The sequence below is a fragment of the Sabethes cyaneus genome, chromosome 1 (assembly GCF_943734655.1).
Source record: "Sabethes cyaneus chromosome 1, idSabCyanKW18_F2, whole genome shotgun sequence".
Lineage (NCBI taxonomy): Eukaryota > Metazoa > Arthropoda > Insecta > Diptera > Culicidae > Sabethes > Sabethes cyaneus.
This window is the reverse complement of record NC_071353.1, coordinates 67217488-67234519: the sequence shown is the minus strand read 5'-3', so window position 1 is coordinate 67234519 and position 17032 is coordinate 67217488. Positions and strand designations below refer to the sequence as shown.

The 17032-nt window shown below is 38.4% G+C and overlaps 1 protein-coding gene across 2 annotated transcripts in view; it reads left to right on the top strand.

Moving 5' to 3' along the window:
• Window positions 1-17032, top strand: part of LOC128742653 (spastin) — a 102816-nt gene that overhangs the window by 63246 nt on the left and 22538 nt on the right. For both annotated transcript variants that reach the window (XM_053839089.1, XM_053839081.1), the window contains 2 exons: window positions 14260-14471; window positions 14542-15406. In XM_053839089.1, coding sequence (XP_053695064.1) covers window positions 14260-14471; window positions 14542-15406 — 1077 coding nt within the window. The remainder of the gene's footprint in view (window positions 1-14259; window positions 14472-14541; window positions 15407-17032) is intronic.

The window sequence follows — 17032 nt, the reverse complement described above, 5'->3', positions numbered from 1 at the left end:
TTTCATGATTTTGATACCGAATGAAAGGTATTATAATTCGTGATATCCCGCATTTTGCACCTTATTGGCCACCGCAGTCTAAAAGTGCAACTGGCATAAAAGTGCGACAATGCGAATGCTGTGAGTGAGAAAGAGAAAGAGTGACAACTGCAATGTTGCTGTTTTGTTTTGTCATATACATGCGCATTAGAGAAAATAATCTTGATTAATCCAGGTACAGCTGCAAAGCACAAATTACTTTATTATTCGTAGGGATCTGTCAGTAAAAGCGATATAAAGCCATCAACATAGTGCCAACAAACTATTGAAATGTTCCGAATCGATCTATTGAAATGTTTCGTATCGATTTCATCTCAAATAACAAGTGAAAGCATATAACGAAAGTTCCGTTTATTACCAGGTGAATTAAAACGTATTTTTTCAGAAGAGAAAAAAGATTAAATTTTCAGGAATATTTTGTTTTAGAAATCAACTAAGAAAAGAACGCAAACCTGCATTATTAATTTTGTCCCTGACCCACGCGACTAGGGCTGTCGGTATTGGGTACTTTTGGTGAAAACCGGTATTTCGGTATTGGCGTAGAAAAGACCGGTAGTACTAGTAAAATACCGGTGTTAGCAGATTATTCGTAATCAACAGAAATGTCGATGTTTTTCAGTAAATATCTCTATTTTTAAACTTTAGTTTCAGTATTGTTCCTTAGCAAAGTAGAATTTGAGCAGATATAATACGCTTAGTGGTTTATTTCCCTCGCTAGATTTTATTGTTAGCGCTTCCAACGATTGAAAAAACTTCTGCTTTCATCGAAGTTTGACAAACGACTCTAAGCGTATCAGGAATTTTTCTTTCATTTCTTCAGATTTATAGTAGGGAAACCCCCTTTTAACTATTTTTCAATGTCCCGGTATTGTAGCTTCCAGCATTTAATACCGGTCTCCTATTGTCTCTTCACGAATTTTCCTGCATCCCCAGAGCAAGAAGGCTTCCACAGCTATTTCGGCATTGTCTCGTATGATGTCTAATAGCTCTGCGATATACGGCAGCAAGCGAAGGCTATTAGCCAACGTGGTCCAGTCCATACCTAGGTATGGCGGGCCGGCGTGGTCATCGGCATAGGAACCAAAAGCTGCCTAGGTAAGCTGGAAAGTACCTATCGTCTCATGTGCTTGGGAGTGGCGAGTGCGTATCGCACAGTTTCACATGACGCAATCTGCGTCTTAGCAGGTATGATGCCTATTGGCATCATCATCAGCGAACACGTAGAGTGCTTCGACCAACGTGGAACTAGAGGCATACGGAGTACCACAAGATCGGCCTCGATGACCACATGGCAGCGGGCATGGTCTAATTCCACAAAAGGCCGGTGGACACATTGACTTATCCCGGACGTATCCGGGTGGGTCAACCGGCGCCACGGCGAAGGCAACTTCTACTTGACATAGTTTTTGTCAGGGCATTGTTGTTTTAGACAGTATCTGCACAAGTTCGGGCATGCGGAGTCCCCTGCGTGTCCCAAGTGTGTGGATGTAGAAGAAACTGCAGAACATGCTTTCTTTATATGTCCTCGTTTCGTGGGCGCGAGAAGCAACATGCAGGCAGTGAGTGGACAGGACACTACTCCGGATAACTTAGTCCAAAGGATGTGTTTTAGCTTGAACGTCTGGAGAGCGGTCAACGCGGCAGCTACCCAGATTGTACTTGAGCTACAAAACCGCTGGAGAACCGATCAACGGCGAATAAACAGCCTAACTAGCATAGTCCAGTAGTTATCTAAGCGAGTGCGTTAAGCAAAATAGCCCCTCCCTGAAGTAATACCGATAAGGTGCTGCGAGGGGGGATTGAGGCTGAAGACTCGAGTAGGGTTTTAGTGGGTCGGGATCCTCACGCCCCATTAGGGGCTAAACCTCACTCCTTGACTTGTCTTCTTAGGTGTCTGATAGTACCGTATCCTCTAAGGTGCTCAGTAGATTTCCCTACTTGTAAAAAACTACAAGGTGTACAGTCCTAAGGGTTGTACGAATGAGTGACGTAGGACTATATCAGATCATTAGATCAAAGACTAATGTAAACAACATTTCTGGCATATGTATGTTTATAAGAATCTGTGAGTGCCATTGTTTAAGTGAATGTTTAAAAGAGAGCGAAATATTCAGATTCAATTCTTCATTGAATGCAATGGTGGCTTTGAAAATACGTGGACGGGGCACGATATGTCTGAAGGCACTTTTTATTTAACTTTCTTGCACCTCAAATTTCTCTTCACAGGATGTTAGTATTGGTCAAAACGAGTAATTTAAAAAAGGTCTTAAAATATTCTATCTTGGGTTTTTTGAAAAATTCAATTTTTAAGTTTATATAGGGGTCATTCCCTCTCAAGAGATCTTACCCATTGTAATCGACCACCTCCGGTTTCAACCAAATTTGGTATAATTGCTCATTCCGAACCCACATTCAATTTCTCAAAGTTTTGCACGGATTAATTTTTGTTCGGATCCCTTGCAGTGACATTCAGTGAAAAGTGAGTTTTTTCAAAAACCTGAGAAAAATAGAAAAGCGGCACTGCAAGGGGCAAGGGGCAATAGCAAGAATGTCCAAAAAGCGGAAATATTGCCGTATTCTGACTAAGGATCGGCATCCTCGAAACAAATAAATGAAGCTGACTTTCTCTCACCTTCGCTTTATACATGAAGCGATTTGTTTTATTTGATGAACAGAACGTTTTAAGCAAGCTTCAGCTGAAGTTAGTGACTATTTCAAATGACGACGATTGACAGTCTGGCACGATTTGTCGATGTTAAGTAGGTTAATTATAATATGCGCTAAATGGTAGGAAATGTTACTTAAATTCAATTCGCCGAAAACCGTTTTATTGAGGCTGATTGAAACCCATTTTAAAACGAAGCGGCGTTGCTTCAGCTGAAACTAAAGCTTCATTACTTCATTGTTGAGTAGTGATTTACTTATAAGTGACGTTGCTGGGCCCTGATCTTGTTTCCTAAATTCGTTATTTGAGAACTTCGAATAATTTGGTGGCTTTTAAATATCAAGTTGTTTAAAAATAAATTGAAACGCGACGTCTAGTTCTTACAATAAAACTTTTTTACGGCAAAGATGCTCTATTGTGCCTTAAACGGGTTCAAGAGCTATAATTGTCTGACCCACAATTTCACCTTCTTCGTCGTCAGTAGTCGCAGAATCTCGTCAGCATTAACACCAAGTTGTTTTCTATGAGTTCTACAATCTTCCATCAAACTTAGTTTTTCTTCGAATAAGGAATTTGAAAAAACTAAGATATTAGAAAATACAAAAAGCCAAAACCGGTGTATCCAAAAATTGGTCGGTATTACCGGTATCGGTACTACCGGTACTACCGGTGAGACAACCCTTCACGCGACGGTATGCTGCGAAATGCAAACGCAGGAAACGAATTTCGCGCCATCTCGGCTATGGGGCTAGCAGCACCCTTTCAGAAGTCAATGAAACTTTGTGATATTTTTTTTTGAAAGGATTTACAGAAAAGTGATCTGTGGATGCCTTTTAGACGCAGTCAAGATTTGTATAACGCGGATTTCTATAGCGCGAGTACCAAAATATTTCTATAAGCGGTTTTCCGCGTATAACAAATTACGTAGTAGGGGAACTGTGGGTAAGACGAACAGGGAGGGTAAACAGATGGTTGATTCCACCAGGCATTAAAATTCGCAAATGTTTTGATGAGCATCGACCATTTTGCTATCTCATAATGCCTGAACGTTCCCATCATCATTTAGAACTTTGAAATTTTGATAAAGTACAGAAAAACTGAAAATTGGAACTGACCCTGCGTTTGGATGTAACTTTTTTGCCATCGAAATTGAGCTTTTTGAGTGGTTTAATTCAAAAATGTTCCCTGTAACATGAAGTTTTTCAATGAACCTATTAACCTTTTCAAGTAACGTCTGCATTGAAAAAATAGGTAACTTTATTTGCATATGAAAAATTGTGAACGCTTTAAAAATGTATAATGATGGGGTGAAATGGACAACTGCTAGTGTGGGTAAGACGGTCAGTGAACATATTATAATAAAATTGTTGATTTAGCTTCATGCATATAAATGATAATTCAACCGGCAAACGTGGACTTTAAACAAACTAGCAGCGGCCGGGCATGGAATAGCTTTTGGAATGCTTGTGGGTCATTCCATGCCAAGTGACCGAGAAAAAGTTCAAACGTGTAATCGACTTTTGCGGATTTGAATCAAATATTGCCAGATTGTTCGTTTTCGGTCTGAAAGTTAAAATCCAAAATTTGGTACGGATCGAACATTCCTTCGATTAATGGGAGCGCCTCCATTTTTAAGGAAAACTAGCTGACCCGACAAACTTCGTATTGCCACAAATTAACCTGTGTTGTACATAAATCATGAATCTCGTATGATTTTTGTCACAATCTCGAGTTTTGAAAGTTTCTGAGGAGTTCAACCTTAGATGATTCATTTTGGCAGTTACGTAACTATTAAAGCATCCCAGGTAACCAATAAGCATCACCAATGCTATTCAAATGTAGGCCAATAAGCATTTAAGTCGCCTTAAATGCTATTTTGGCAAAATATACAGCTACTTTACTGATAACCTTCTTATAGGGCTGACAATGCTAATTTACAGCTAATTACCGACACGAAGCATTTGAATACAATTTTGGATGCCAATTTACAACACTTATGCAGTCAAAAAGCTAATATACAACAACGTGCAGTATAAAATGCCAGATACGCTAATTTGCTGCTTATGTTAATGCTTATTAGTTACCAGGAATGGGTAGTTTAATATACAAATTTACCATTTTTCCTCACAGTAAAGTAGAAAACAACTCCCCTGTTTCCCCATTGCATAGCCAGAAAGCGGATAGTAATATTCGCCATGATTGTACAACATTTCGCCGAATATCATTTTGCGAAAAATCTTAAGCGGAATGTACCATTTTACGGAAAACTTTTCTGTGGAAAGTACCATTTCGCGATCCTCTCTTTACTCCCTGTCGCTCGTTCCAGGAAACCCAGGTAGACCTAGGAAAACAAATAAACCTAGACAGTAGTGATTTCTGCGGGGAGTTGCCTCTCCCCAGTGGGCGGCGCTTCCGACGGCGGGTCACCGGCAACACTCGCGGCCGTCTCGTCCTGAATGATCTAGTGTTACTATAGATAGTTTTTGTGGTCTTGTTATTGACTAATGTTTTATAGAAGAGTCTCGAATTTCTCGAGTTCGATTAGATTTTGAGTTTCGCAAAAATTTCTGTTTTATTTGTATGAGAGTCCATATCCCCCTACTACAGGGGTGAGAGGTCTCTAACTGTCATAAAATAAATTCAAGACTCCAAAGTCTCCCACATGCCAAATTTGGTTCCATTTGCTTGATTAGTTCTCGAGATAAGAGGAAATTCGCATTTCATTTGTATGGAAGCCCACCCTCTTAAAGGGGAGATGGGTCATAACTCGCTTTCTAAAGAGGAGAGAAGCTCAATTCACCATAGAAAAAAATCTTGCCTCAAAAACCACTTATGTGTCAAATTTGGTTCCATTTGCTTGATTAGTTCCCGAGTTATGAGGAAAGTTGTATTTCATTTGTATAGGAGCCCCCCCCCCCTCCTAAAGTGGGGAGGGGTCCTAATTCACCATAGAAAATATTCTTGCCCTCGAGAACTTTCACATGCCAAATTTTGTTCCATTTGCTTGATTACTTCTCGAGTTATGAGGAAATTTGTATTTCATTTGTATGGGAGCCCCCCCTCCTAAAAAGGGAGAGGGGTCCTAATTCATCATAGAAAAAATTCATGCCTTCAAAAACACCCACATGCCAAATATGGTTCCATTTGATTAATTAGTTTTCGAGTTGTGAGGAAATTTGTATTTCATTTGTATAGGAGCCCCCCTCCTAAAGTGGGGAGGGGTCCCAATTCATCATAGAAAAATTTAGGCAGAATAGAAAATATTCCCCCTCCTAAAGTGGGGAGGGGTCCCAATTCATCATAGAAAAAGTTTAAGCAGAATAGAAAATATTCCCCCTCTTAAAGTGGGGAGGGGTCCTAATTCACCATAGAAAATATTCTTGCCCTCGAAAACTTTCACATGCTAAATTTGGTTCCATATGCTTAATTAGTTCTCGAGTTATGCAGAAAATTGTGTTTCATTTGTATGTAAGCCCCTTCTCTTAGTGGGGGGAGGGGTCTCTAACCACCACTAAAACCTTTCCTGGCCCCAAAAACCTCTACATGCAAATTTTCACGCCGATCCGTTCAGTAGTTTTCGATTCTATAAGGAACATACGGACAGACAGACAGACAGAAATCCTTTTTTATAGGTGGGTCATTCCACGTCAAGTGTCCGAGTCACCTGTAATCGACCTTCTCGGATTTTCACCAAACTCGGCCAGATTGTTTGTTTTGGGTCAAGAAGCAAAAATTCCAAGTTTGGTGCCTCGGACTTTCCCTCGATTTTTGGGAACGCCCCCTTTTATTAGAAAAAGCATCATTTTCGTCAAATTCGCTTATTTTCTTTTGCTTATATCTTCGTAAATATTCAATTTAGAAAAAAACTTTGTTCTACATTTTCATGGGAAATTATCTGAGAAATCCGGCAAAAATATTAGTTTTTTGCGGCAGTGCTGCCAAATACTTTTATTTTCGATCTGAAAACTAAATTTGCATTTTTCTCTCAATGAGTACAATTTGATCTCAAAAATTTCAACACCATCGTGTTCCTCAGATTTTTTTACATAAGAACCACTCAAAACCACGAGGTGTTCCGTCCCGTTCTCGAGATATAGCGTTTTGAAACAAACAATTGCTAATTTCTCATGTAAAACTGTAAACAGAATTAAATTTCCTAGCAATAAGCAAATAACAAAAGAAGCAAAATTAATTTGGTTTAATCTAAAGCAACATTGCGCTGTTGTGGAAGCACATAAACAGTATATAATATAACAAAAGTTGGTTTTTGGCCCTTCTTACAACATATACGTGAAAGCTGCTCGGTGAACAATTTCGATTCTACAGTCATTCTTCTTGCATACATAGGTATATCCTTGAAGTGATGGTGGTACACCTACATACATACACATACACCTCTTTTTTCTTTTGCTTATATCTCCGGAAATATTAAGTTTAGAAAGATACTATTTTTACATTTTCAAAGGAAATCATCCAAGGAATTCGAAAAAGATATTATTTTTGAGCACCAGTGTTGCCAAACATTTTTAAACCCAATTTGAAAGCTAAATTTACATTTTTCTCTCAATGAAGACAATTTTATTTCAAAAATTTCAACGTCATCGTGTTCCGCACGATGTATTTTTTATATTATTTGTATGGGAGCCCTCCCCTCTTTAGGATGGTGGGCTCCCATACAAATAATATACAAATTTCCTCATAACTCGAAAACTAACCACGCAAAAGGAAGACAATTTTAACTCAACAATTTCAACTTCATCGTGTTTTGCAGATTTTTTTTACATAAGAATCACTCATCACCCCGAGGTATTCTTTGCCGATCCCGAGATACAGCGTTTTCAAGCAAGCAATTCCCCATTTTTAATGTAAAACTAAGAGCAAAATAACTTTCATCTACGTATTTTACGTAATCTAATTTTGGCTATTTGTGACGCAATTTGGCCATTGGATTGTTCACCGCGGAAAATTCATAGCTTATCTGAGATTGGTTAATGAGCAATTATTGTTCTGGAAATGCAACTGTTTTTTTAAATTTATAATAGATAAAAATTCAACAAAATATCAGCAGTTTGTGGCTCGACTTGACTGCCGAAACGTTCACTGGAAGATTAGGAAGTGAAAGGAAAATTCAAATTGCTGCGCAAATTAAAAAACCTTTGTTATCTATACCTATAAAGAAGGATTTCTGTCTGTCTGTCTGTCTGTCTGTCTGTCCGTATGTTCCTTATAGAATCGAAAACTATTGAACCAATCGGCATGAAAATATACATGTAGAGGTTTTTTGGGGCCAGGAAAGGTTTTAATGATGGTTAGAAACCCCTCCCCCCACTAAGAGGGGGGCTCCCATACAAATGAAACACAAATTTCTGCATAACTCGACAACTAATCAAGCAAATAGAACAAAATTTGGCATGTGGGTGTTTCCGGTGACAAGAATTTATTCTATGGTAAATTGAGACCCCTCCCCTCTTTATAAGAGGAATTATAACTCCTCTCTTCTTTAAAAGGGGGGGCTTCCATACAAATTTCCTCATAACTCGAGAACTAATCAAGCAAATTGAACCAAATTTGGCATGTTAAGGTTTTCTAAGGCATGAATATTTTCTATGGTGAATTAGAACCCCTCCCCACTTTAAGAGGGGGGCTCCTATACAAACGAAATACAAATTTCCTCATAGCTCGAGAACTAATCAAGCAAATGGAACCAAATTTGACACGTGGGTGTTTTTAGAGACAAAAATTTTTTCTATGATAAACTGGGACCCCTCCTCACTATAGGAGGGGGGGGGGGCTCCTATACAAATGAAATATAAATTTCCTCATAACTCGAGAGCTAATCAAGCAAATGAAACCAAATTTGACATGTGAAAGTTTTCGAGGGCAAGAATATTGTCTATGGTGAATTAGGACCCCTCCCAATTTTAAGAGGGGGGGCTCCTATACAAACGAAATACAAATTTCCTCATAACTCGAGAACTAATCAAGCAAATGGAACCAAATTTGGCACGTGGGTGTTTTTGGAGACAAAAATTTTTTCTATGATGAATTGGGACCCCTACCCACTTTAGGAAGGGGGGGCTCCTATACAAATGAAATTCAAATTTCCTCATAACTCGAGAACTAATCAAGCAAATAGAACCAAATTTGGCATGTGGACGTTTTTGGAGGCAAAAATATTTTCTATGGTGACTTAGGACTCCTCCCAACTTTAAGAGGGGGTGCTTCTACACAAATAAAATACAAATTTCCTCATAATTCGAGAACTAATCAAGCAAATGGAACCAAATTTGGCATGTGGGTGTTTTTGGAGGCAACCATTTTTTCTATGATGAATTAGGACCCCTTACCTTTTTAAGAGGGGGGGCTCTCATACAAACGAAATACAAATTTCCTCATAACTCTAGAACTAATCAAGCAAATGGAACCAAATTTATCATGTGGGTGTTTTTGAAGGCAAGAATATTTTCTATGGTATATTTTCTATGGATTTCCCCACTTTAAGAGGGGGGGGGGCTCCTATACAAATGAAAAGCAAATTTCCTCATAACTCGAGAACTAATCAAGCAAATGGAACCAAATTTGACATGTAAGTGGTTTTGGACGCAAGATTTTTTTCTATGGTGAATTGAGACCCCTCTCTTCTTTAGAAAGCGAGTTATGGCCCATCTCCCCTTTAAGAGGGTGGGCTTCCATACAAATGAAATGCAAATTTCCTCTTATCTCGAGAACTAATCAATCAAATGGAACCAAATTTGGCATGTGGGAGTTTCAGATGGCAGAATTTTTTCTATGGTGAGTTACGACCCCTTCCCCTTTTAAGAGGGGAGCTCCCATACAAATGAAATTCAAATTTCCTTATAACTTGAGAACTAATCAAGCAAATGGAACCAAATTTGGCATGTGGGAGATTTTGGAGTCTTGAATTCATTTTACGATAGTTAGAGACCTCTCACCCCTGTGGTAGGGGGATATGGACTCTCATACAAATAAAACAGAAATTTTTGCGAAACTCAAAAACTAATCGAACTCGAGAAATTCGCGACTCTTCCATAAAACATTAGTCAATACAAGACCACAAAAACTATCTATAGTAACACTAGATCATTCAGGACGAGACGGTCGCGAGTGTTGCCGGTGACCCGCCGTCGGAAGCGCCGCCCACTGGGGGGCTTGCAAAACTCGAGATTGTGATAAAGATCATCCGAGATTCATGATTTGCTTACAACACAGGTTAATTTGTGGCAATACGAAGTTTGTCGGGTCAGCTAGTAGCATAATAAAGGTAAAAAGGTTTGATATAAAGCAATGATTGATTTCGAAACAGAAATGATGCAAATAATGCAAACGTTCGCTGAGAAATAGACGAGATCACTTCGCAAATTTGTTGAAATTTCCCATTTCGCAAGTATAGTTAGATAAAATGCAAATGCATAATTTTCCATGAAAAATAACATTCCAAAGCATTTATGTCGCCGTGACAAGCAGAAGAGAGGAGACACGAAGAGAATCGCTCATTTGCAAACAAGCCCTTTTAACATGTTGTTCTAGAATTGGCAAACTGCGTAGTTGAAAAAAAAATATTACCTATTTTTCATTTAGCTCAAACTAGTCGCTTTACTTCCGGAATACTTAGACGAATTGAGTGAAAGCAAGACCATCAGTGTCAGTATCCCTGGATACAGATCCAATTCTCTAACTATTCTGGAACGATGAAACTGTGCAAATACCGTATACAGTAGGATTTCGAATTTGGCAACAAATGCGTGTCGCCTATGTTGCCAAAATCGAAACCGTGCCAAAATCGAAACCGTGCCAAAATCGAGACCCTTTTTCGATATGAAAAAATTTAATATAAATGCTTTAGAAATTGACTAAATATCATTAATTAACGATTGCAACCATTTTATGTTCAAAAAGTCCGACGAGAGGTATCCGTCCGGTGCAAATAAGTTATTGACACCTTGCGTCCTACGGCAATAAAAATATTATTGTTCGAAACCACATAACTTTTTTTCATGAACATACTCAGGGCATTATTTTTTCATCATTTAAAGCATGTATGCGGAAACTGATTGATATTTAAGCATATTTTTGAAAGTGAAATATCTTGTGCTGCCAAAAACGAATACTTTTGTTACCAAAATCGAAGCATGCCAAAATCGAACCATGCCAGATTCGAAATCCAACTGTACGTCCCCGCAATCGGCTGTAAGTTCCTAAGAAATTTGGGCCAATTCGACCAGAGGTAAAAAAGCAAAGCTTGCCCGAATAAAAATGTATGGCAAAAAAACATAGAATTTCACTGTTACAAACATCGAAAAACTTCGAAAAACTAAATTGAAACAGTGAAAATCTTTGTAAAAGTTACACTGAAGTTACCATGAATACCAATGTTTTCACAGTATATTTTAATGGAAACCGCCAATTTTACAGCGAATAAGGGGGTGATTAAGTGCTGTTACACTAAATTTTTCGGCTTTTTCCCACCCGAATAAAAATGTATAGTGAAAAAACATTAAATTTCACTGTTACAAACATTGAAAAACTTCGAAAACCCACATCGGAACAGTGAAAATCTTTGTAAAAGTTACACTGAAGTTACCATGAATATCGCTGTTTTCACAGTAAATTTTAATGGAAACCGCCAATTTTACAGCGAATAAGGGGGTGATTAAGTGATGTAACACTAAATTTTTCGGCTTTTCCCCATACAAATAAAAACCAAAAACAGTAAAATTTGTGGTACATTCACTATAAGTTTTACACTGTTTTACAACGAAGTTACAATGAAATTTAAGGTGAGTTCTGCAAAAAAAATTGTAGGCTTTCGGATTATTAGGACAAAATACTACTCAAACAAACTACTCTTCCAGAAACTGCTGCCGTTCCAGGGGCGTCGTTTACAAAATCTAATAATACCACCTAACAACACGGCTAGTTATTCCAGCTCGCTGTTCGTCAGAGGTGTAGTCAACTGGAATACACTGCCTGATACAATTAAACGCTCAACGTCGGAAGTAGTTTTCAGGCTGTCTTGAATATTGGAATCGTAACTAATTCAGAATTTTGTATATGTAGTTAATGAGAAAATTGTTGTAAATATCCATGACAAAATCGCTGGCAAATTATAAAGGGTTTCCTTTACGCTACTATGCAAATAAACAAACAAAATAAAACCGGCTGATTAATTACGGTATTTCATGTTTTTGAAAAGATATGATGACAATGAATTTGATAGACTTCGAACTATTATGATTGTCGAGCCGCATTCATCGCTCATATTAGGAAAGTATTAGAGGTCAGTACACCTACATAAACAAATTCCGCTCTTGCCCATTCACACCTTATCTCAATCTGTTAGATCCTATCGACTCTTTGTTTCATTACAGTCTTCTACCGTTCCCTCTGTCAATTGTAAAATCTACCGTTATAAAAACTTAATGATATAGTAGCCTGGCATAGTGAAGTTACAGCCTAAAGTGTTGTAAACAGTAAAATTCATTGTAATCATAAAGTTTTTACTTTAATATGAATACATTATATGAAATTTTTTCCAAGAACGGTACAGTGAAGTTACAGCATAAAGTGTTGTAAACAGTAAAATTCATAGTAACCGTAATGTTTTTACATTAATATTCGTTATGCATTTCTATGCGGGCATACAAATAAAAACCAAACAGTGAATTTTGTGGTACGTTCACTGTAAGTTTGCACTATTTTACAGTGAAGTTACCATGAAATTTAAGGAAAATTCTGCAAATAAAATTGTAGGCCTTCGGATTATTACGACAAAACCGGCTGATTAATTACGGTATTCCATGTTTTTGAAAAGATATGATGACAATGAATTTGACAGTCTTCGAACTATTACGATTTTCGAGCCGCATTCATCGCTCATATTAGGAAAGTACTAGAGGTCAGTACACCTACATAAACAAATTCCGCTCTTTCCCCTTCATGCCTGGTCTCAATCTGTTAGATATCTAACTAATCTAGGATATCCTATCAACTCTTTGCATCATTACTGTCTTTTATCGTTTCCTCCATCAATTGTAAAATCTACCGTTATAAAAACTTAATTTATGCCTGAACTCATTCAAGGTCAGGACACAAAAACAACGAGGTTGGTCTATTCCATAGGAACGCAGCCTTTCTCCGAGCACGCGCGTTGAGAATCGCGGCTGAAACGCTGACATACGAACAGCGTAAGTCGCAAGCACCTGCATGGTGTCGTCGTCCCGTCAGTAAAACGACTTAGATTGAACTTCTCAATCGGTGGTTTCTACAGTAGACGGAGGAAGAGGCACAATTTGTGTCTAAAAATAATTCAACCTACCAAGGACCAAGGACCTTAGATAAAGATGATTTCCGGCGGCCATTTGCTTCGAAACAATTAATATTGTTGCCGAATTAAATGAAAAATTATCCAAGAACGGTACAGTGAAGTTACAGCATAAAGTGTTGTAAACAGTAAAATTCATTGTAATCGTAATGTTTTTACATTAATATTCGTTATGCATTTCTACCCAGTTGGGTACTAATTCCGTTATCGAAATTTGACCTTCTGTTTTTATACGACAGACTTCACAACCAGCTGTTGGAATACAGGACAGTTCGGGGTCAATGCTACGATCCTATTGACTCTAACAGCTTCTGCCAGCCGGAGGTAACCTTCTCGGAATTCAGTGAAACATTGTTCACAAATGTCAAAACATTAAAATAATAATGAATTTTACTGTTTACAACACTTTATGCTGTATAGCTTCACTGTATATTTTTCAATTTTTGCATATAATTTGACAACAATGTAAATAGACCTGAAATAAATAGCAGCCAATATCATTTGGTTTCTGTTCGTTTTATTCGGTATTCGGTATCACTTGGAAGCGTTTTTTTGGTTCGTTCGATTTGTAGTGTAGCGTTTATATTTACACCTTGTTTAACCTGTATGTTTATTATTCGAACTTTTACCACCTTTTACTGCAAAAGTATTGATACAGGTATCGGTGTTTGGGTATTGATACTGGATCGTGTCGGTGCGTTGAGTATCGATCCAAACATTCTAAGTATCGCCCCGGACGCAGACCTTTAAACCTCCTAATCAGCTTCGAGTTATGATACTGTTCTTACAAGCCAGTCGTCGTATTCGATTCGTATTCGATTCTCGGTTGTGCGGTGCTGTTAGATAGATTTAGTAGGGTTATTGACCAGTCCCGTAATTGCCTTGTACCCTAATAACCGGCTGCGAAGTCGATCGATAAAGAAGGGTCAAGTCATAAAGAGTTTTAAGCCCTAGGCTTTGTTTTTGCCCCAATAGTGTCGATTTTTTCGATGCCGATACAATATCGCCAACCGGGGGACTCTCGCCACACCTTTTGACTCTTCAAATCATTCTTCTTCCCTTTAGTTCGTTTGAAATGCGCTTTACACAAGAACAAGAATAAATATTCGTTATGACATTTGTTATGTACTATAATTTAGTCAAGTAAACAAGTACAATAATTCCAAGTTTAAATCTGTTTGTTAAACGTTTCCATTTTAAACCATTTTTTTAGCTTCCGGTCGAAAATTAACAGTTGGCTCCAAACGCCCTGGTAACTTAGGTGTAATGAATAAATCACAGACATTACCTCGCAGCATGGGAGGTACAAGAACTACTCCAACTGGTAACGGTGGCAATATTGGTGGTGGAGGGACCATAGGCGGTATGCCGAAAATTGTGCCAAAACCTGCCGCTACACCACCTGCAATTCGAAGACAATTTTCGGTAAGAGTCAAAAGATTTTTAAGATTCTAAAGGTTCAGTAATTTTGCGAATAATTTCGAATTAATTGAAGATTCCAGGAAGCTCACCTATACGAAAACCGAGTAATGGCCATGGTGGAAAGAATACACCTCCCCGATCTCGCACGCCTTTGGGAACTCCTTCTGGAAATCAAACTAATCAGCAACAAATCAACGTAAAAGGTGTTGAGCAAAAGTTAGTCCAAATAATCATGGACGAAATAGTTGAAGGTGGTTCCAAAGTACAATGGCAGGATATTGCTGGTCAAGATGTTGCTAAGCAAGCGTTACAAGAGATGGTCATTTTACCTTCAGTCCGTCCAGAACTATTTACAGGTCTTCGAACACCAGCCAAAGGATTGTTATTGTTTGGCCCTCCTGGGAATGGAAAAACCCTTCTTGCAAGAGCCGTTGCAACTGAATGTGCTGCTACGTTCTTCAGCATATCAGCAGCAACGTTAACCAGTAAATACGTTGGTGATGGCGAAAAACTTGTGCGTGCGTTGTTTACGGTTGCCAGAGAAATGCAACCATCAATTATTTTTATCGACGAAGTAGATTCCTTACTTTCTGAACGAAGTAGCGGGGAACATGAAGCAACTCGACGATTGAAAACTGAATTCTTAGTTCAATTTGACGGCCTTCCTGCAAATTCAGAAACTGATAAAATTATTGTAATGGCAGCTACCAATCGACCACAAGAGCTAGATGAAGCAGCTTTACGTCGTTTTCCTAAGCGAGTTTATGTCATGTTACCTGATATGGATACTCGAGAATTACTCCTTCGTCGATTACTACAAAAACAAGGAAGTCCTTTGGAAGACACAGAGCTAAAGCAACTCGCGGTACTTACTGATGGATATTCAGGTTCAGATTTAACAGCGCTTGCGAAAGATGCGGCTCTTGAACCAATCAGAGGTAAGTTTCTCAGCAGTAAGTTGTATATCACAGTAGCAGAGTTATATTTAACGTCAAATTATTACCAATTGTTTTTTACCTGGACGACTGAATGGAAAAAGTAAAAATGCATATGGGTCACTTCACGCGAACCGTGAAGTCCGAGCTCCGTGTAATCGACCTTATATCTACGGAAGTATTACGTTTAGAAAGACAATATTTTCACATTTTCAAAGGAAATTGCTCAAGTGCCGCCAAATGTTTGTTTATTCGATTTGAAAAATAAATTTGCATTTTTCTCTCAATGAGCACAATTAGGGTAATTGATCTTGAATGGACCTATTTAGCGCTTTTTAACACCACCACTCGCACTCCTGCTCAATTTACTCGTCATTTATAAATAACTAGCTGACCCGACAAACTTCGTATTGCCACAAATTAACCTGTGTTGTACATAAATCATGAATCTCGGATGATCTTTGTCACAATCTCGAGTTTTGCAAGCTCCCCAGTGGGCGGCGCTTCCGACGGCGGGTCACCGGCAACACTCGCGACCGTCTCGTCCTGAATGATCTAGTGTTACTATAGATAGTTTTTGTGGTCTTGTATTGACTAATGTTTTATGGAAGAGTCTCGAATTTCCCGAGTTCGATTAGTTTTTGAGTTTCGCAAAAATTTCTGTTTTATTTGTATGAGAGTCCATATCCCCCTACCACAGGGGTGAGAGGTCTCTAACTATCGTAAAATAAATTCAAGACTCCAAAATCTCCCACATGCCAAATTTGGTTCCATGTGCTTGATTAGTTCTCAAGTTATAAGGAAATTTGAATTTCATTTGTATGGGAGCTCCCCTCTTAAAATGGGGAAGGGGTCGTAATTCACTATAGAAAAAATTTCTGTCATCTAAAACTCCCACATGCCAAATTTGGTTCCATTGATTGATTAGTTCTCGAGATAAGAGGAAATTTGCATTTCATTTGTATGGAAGCCCACCCTCTTAAAGGGGAGATGGGCCATAACTCGCTTTCTAAAGAAGAGAGGGGTCTCAATTCACCATAGAAAAAAATCTTGCGTTCAAACCCACTTACATGTCAAATTTGGTTCCATTTGCTTGATTAGTTCTCGAGTTATGAGGAAATTTTTTTTTCATTTGTATAGGAGCCCCCCCTCTTAAAGTGGGGAAATCCATAGAAAATATACCATAGAAAATATTCTTGCCTACAAAAACACCCACATGATAAATTTGGTTCCATTTGCTTGATTAGTTCTAGAGTTATGAGGAAATTTGTATTTCGTTTGTATGAGAGCCCCCCCTCTTAAAAAGGTAAGGGGTCCTAATTCATCATAGAAAAAATGGTTGCCTTCAAAAACACCCACACGCCAAATATGGTTCCATTTGCTAGATTAGTTCTCGAATTATGAGGAAATTTGTATTTCATTTGTGTAGAAGCACCCCCTCTTAAAGTTGGGAGGGGTCCTAATTCACCATAGAAAATATTTTTGCCTCCAGAAACCTCCACATGCCAAATTTGGTTCCATTTGCTTGATTAGTTCTCGAGTTATGAGGAAATTTGTATTTCGTTTGTATAGGAGCCCCCCCTCTTAAAGTTGGGAGGGGTCCTAATTCACCATAGAAAATATTCTTGC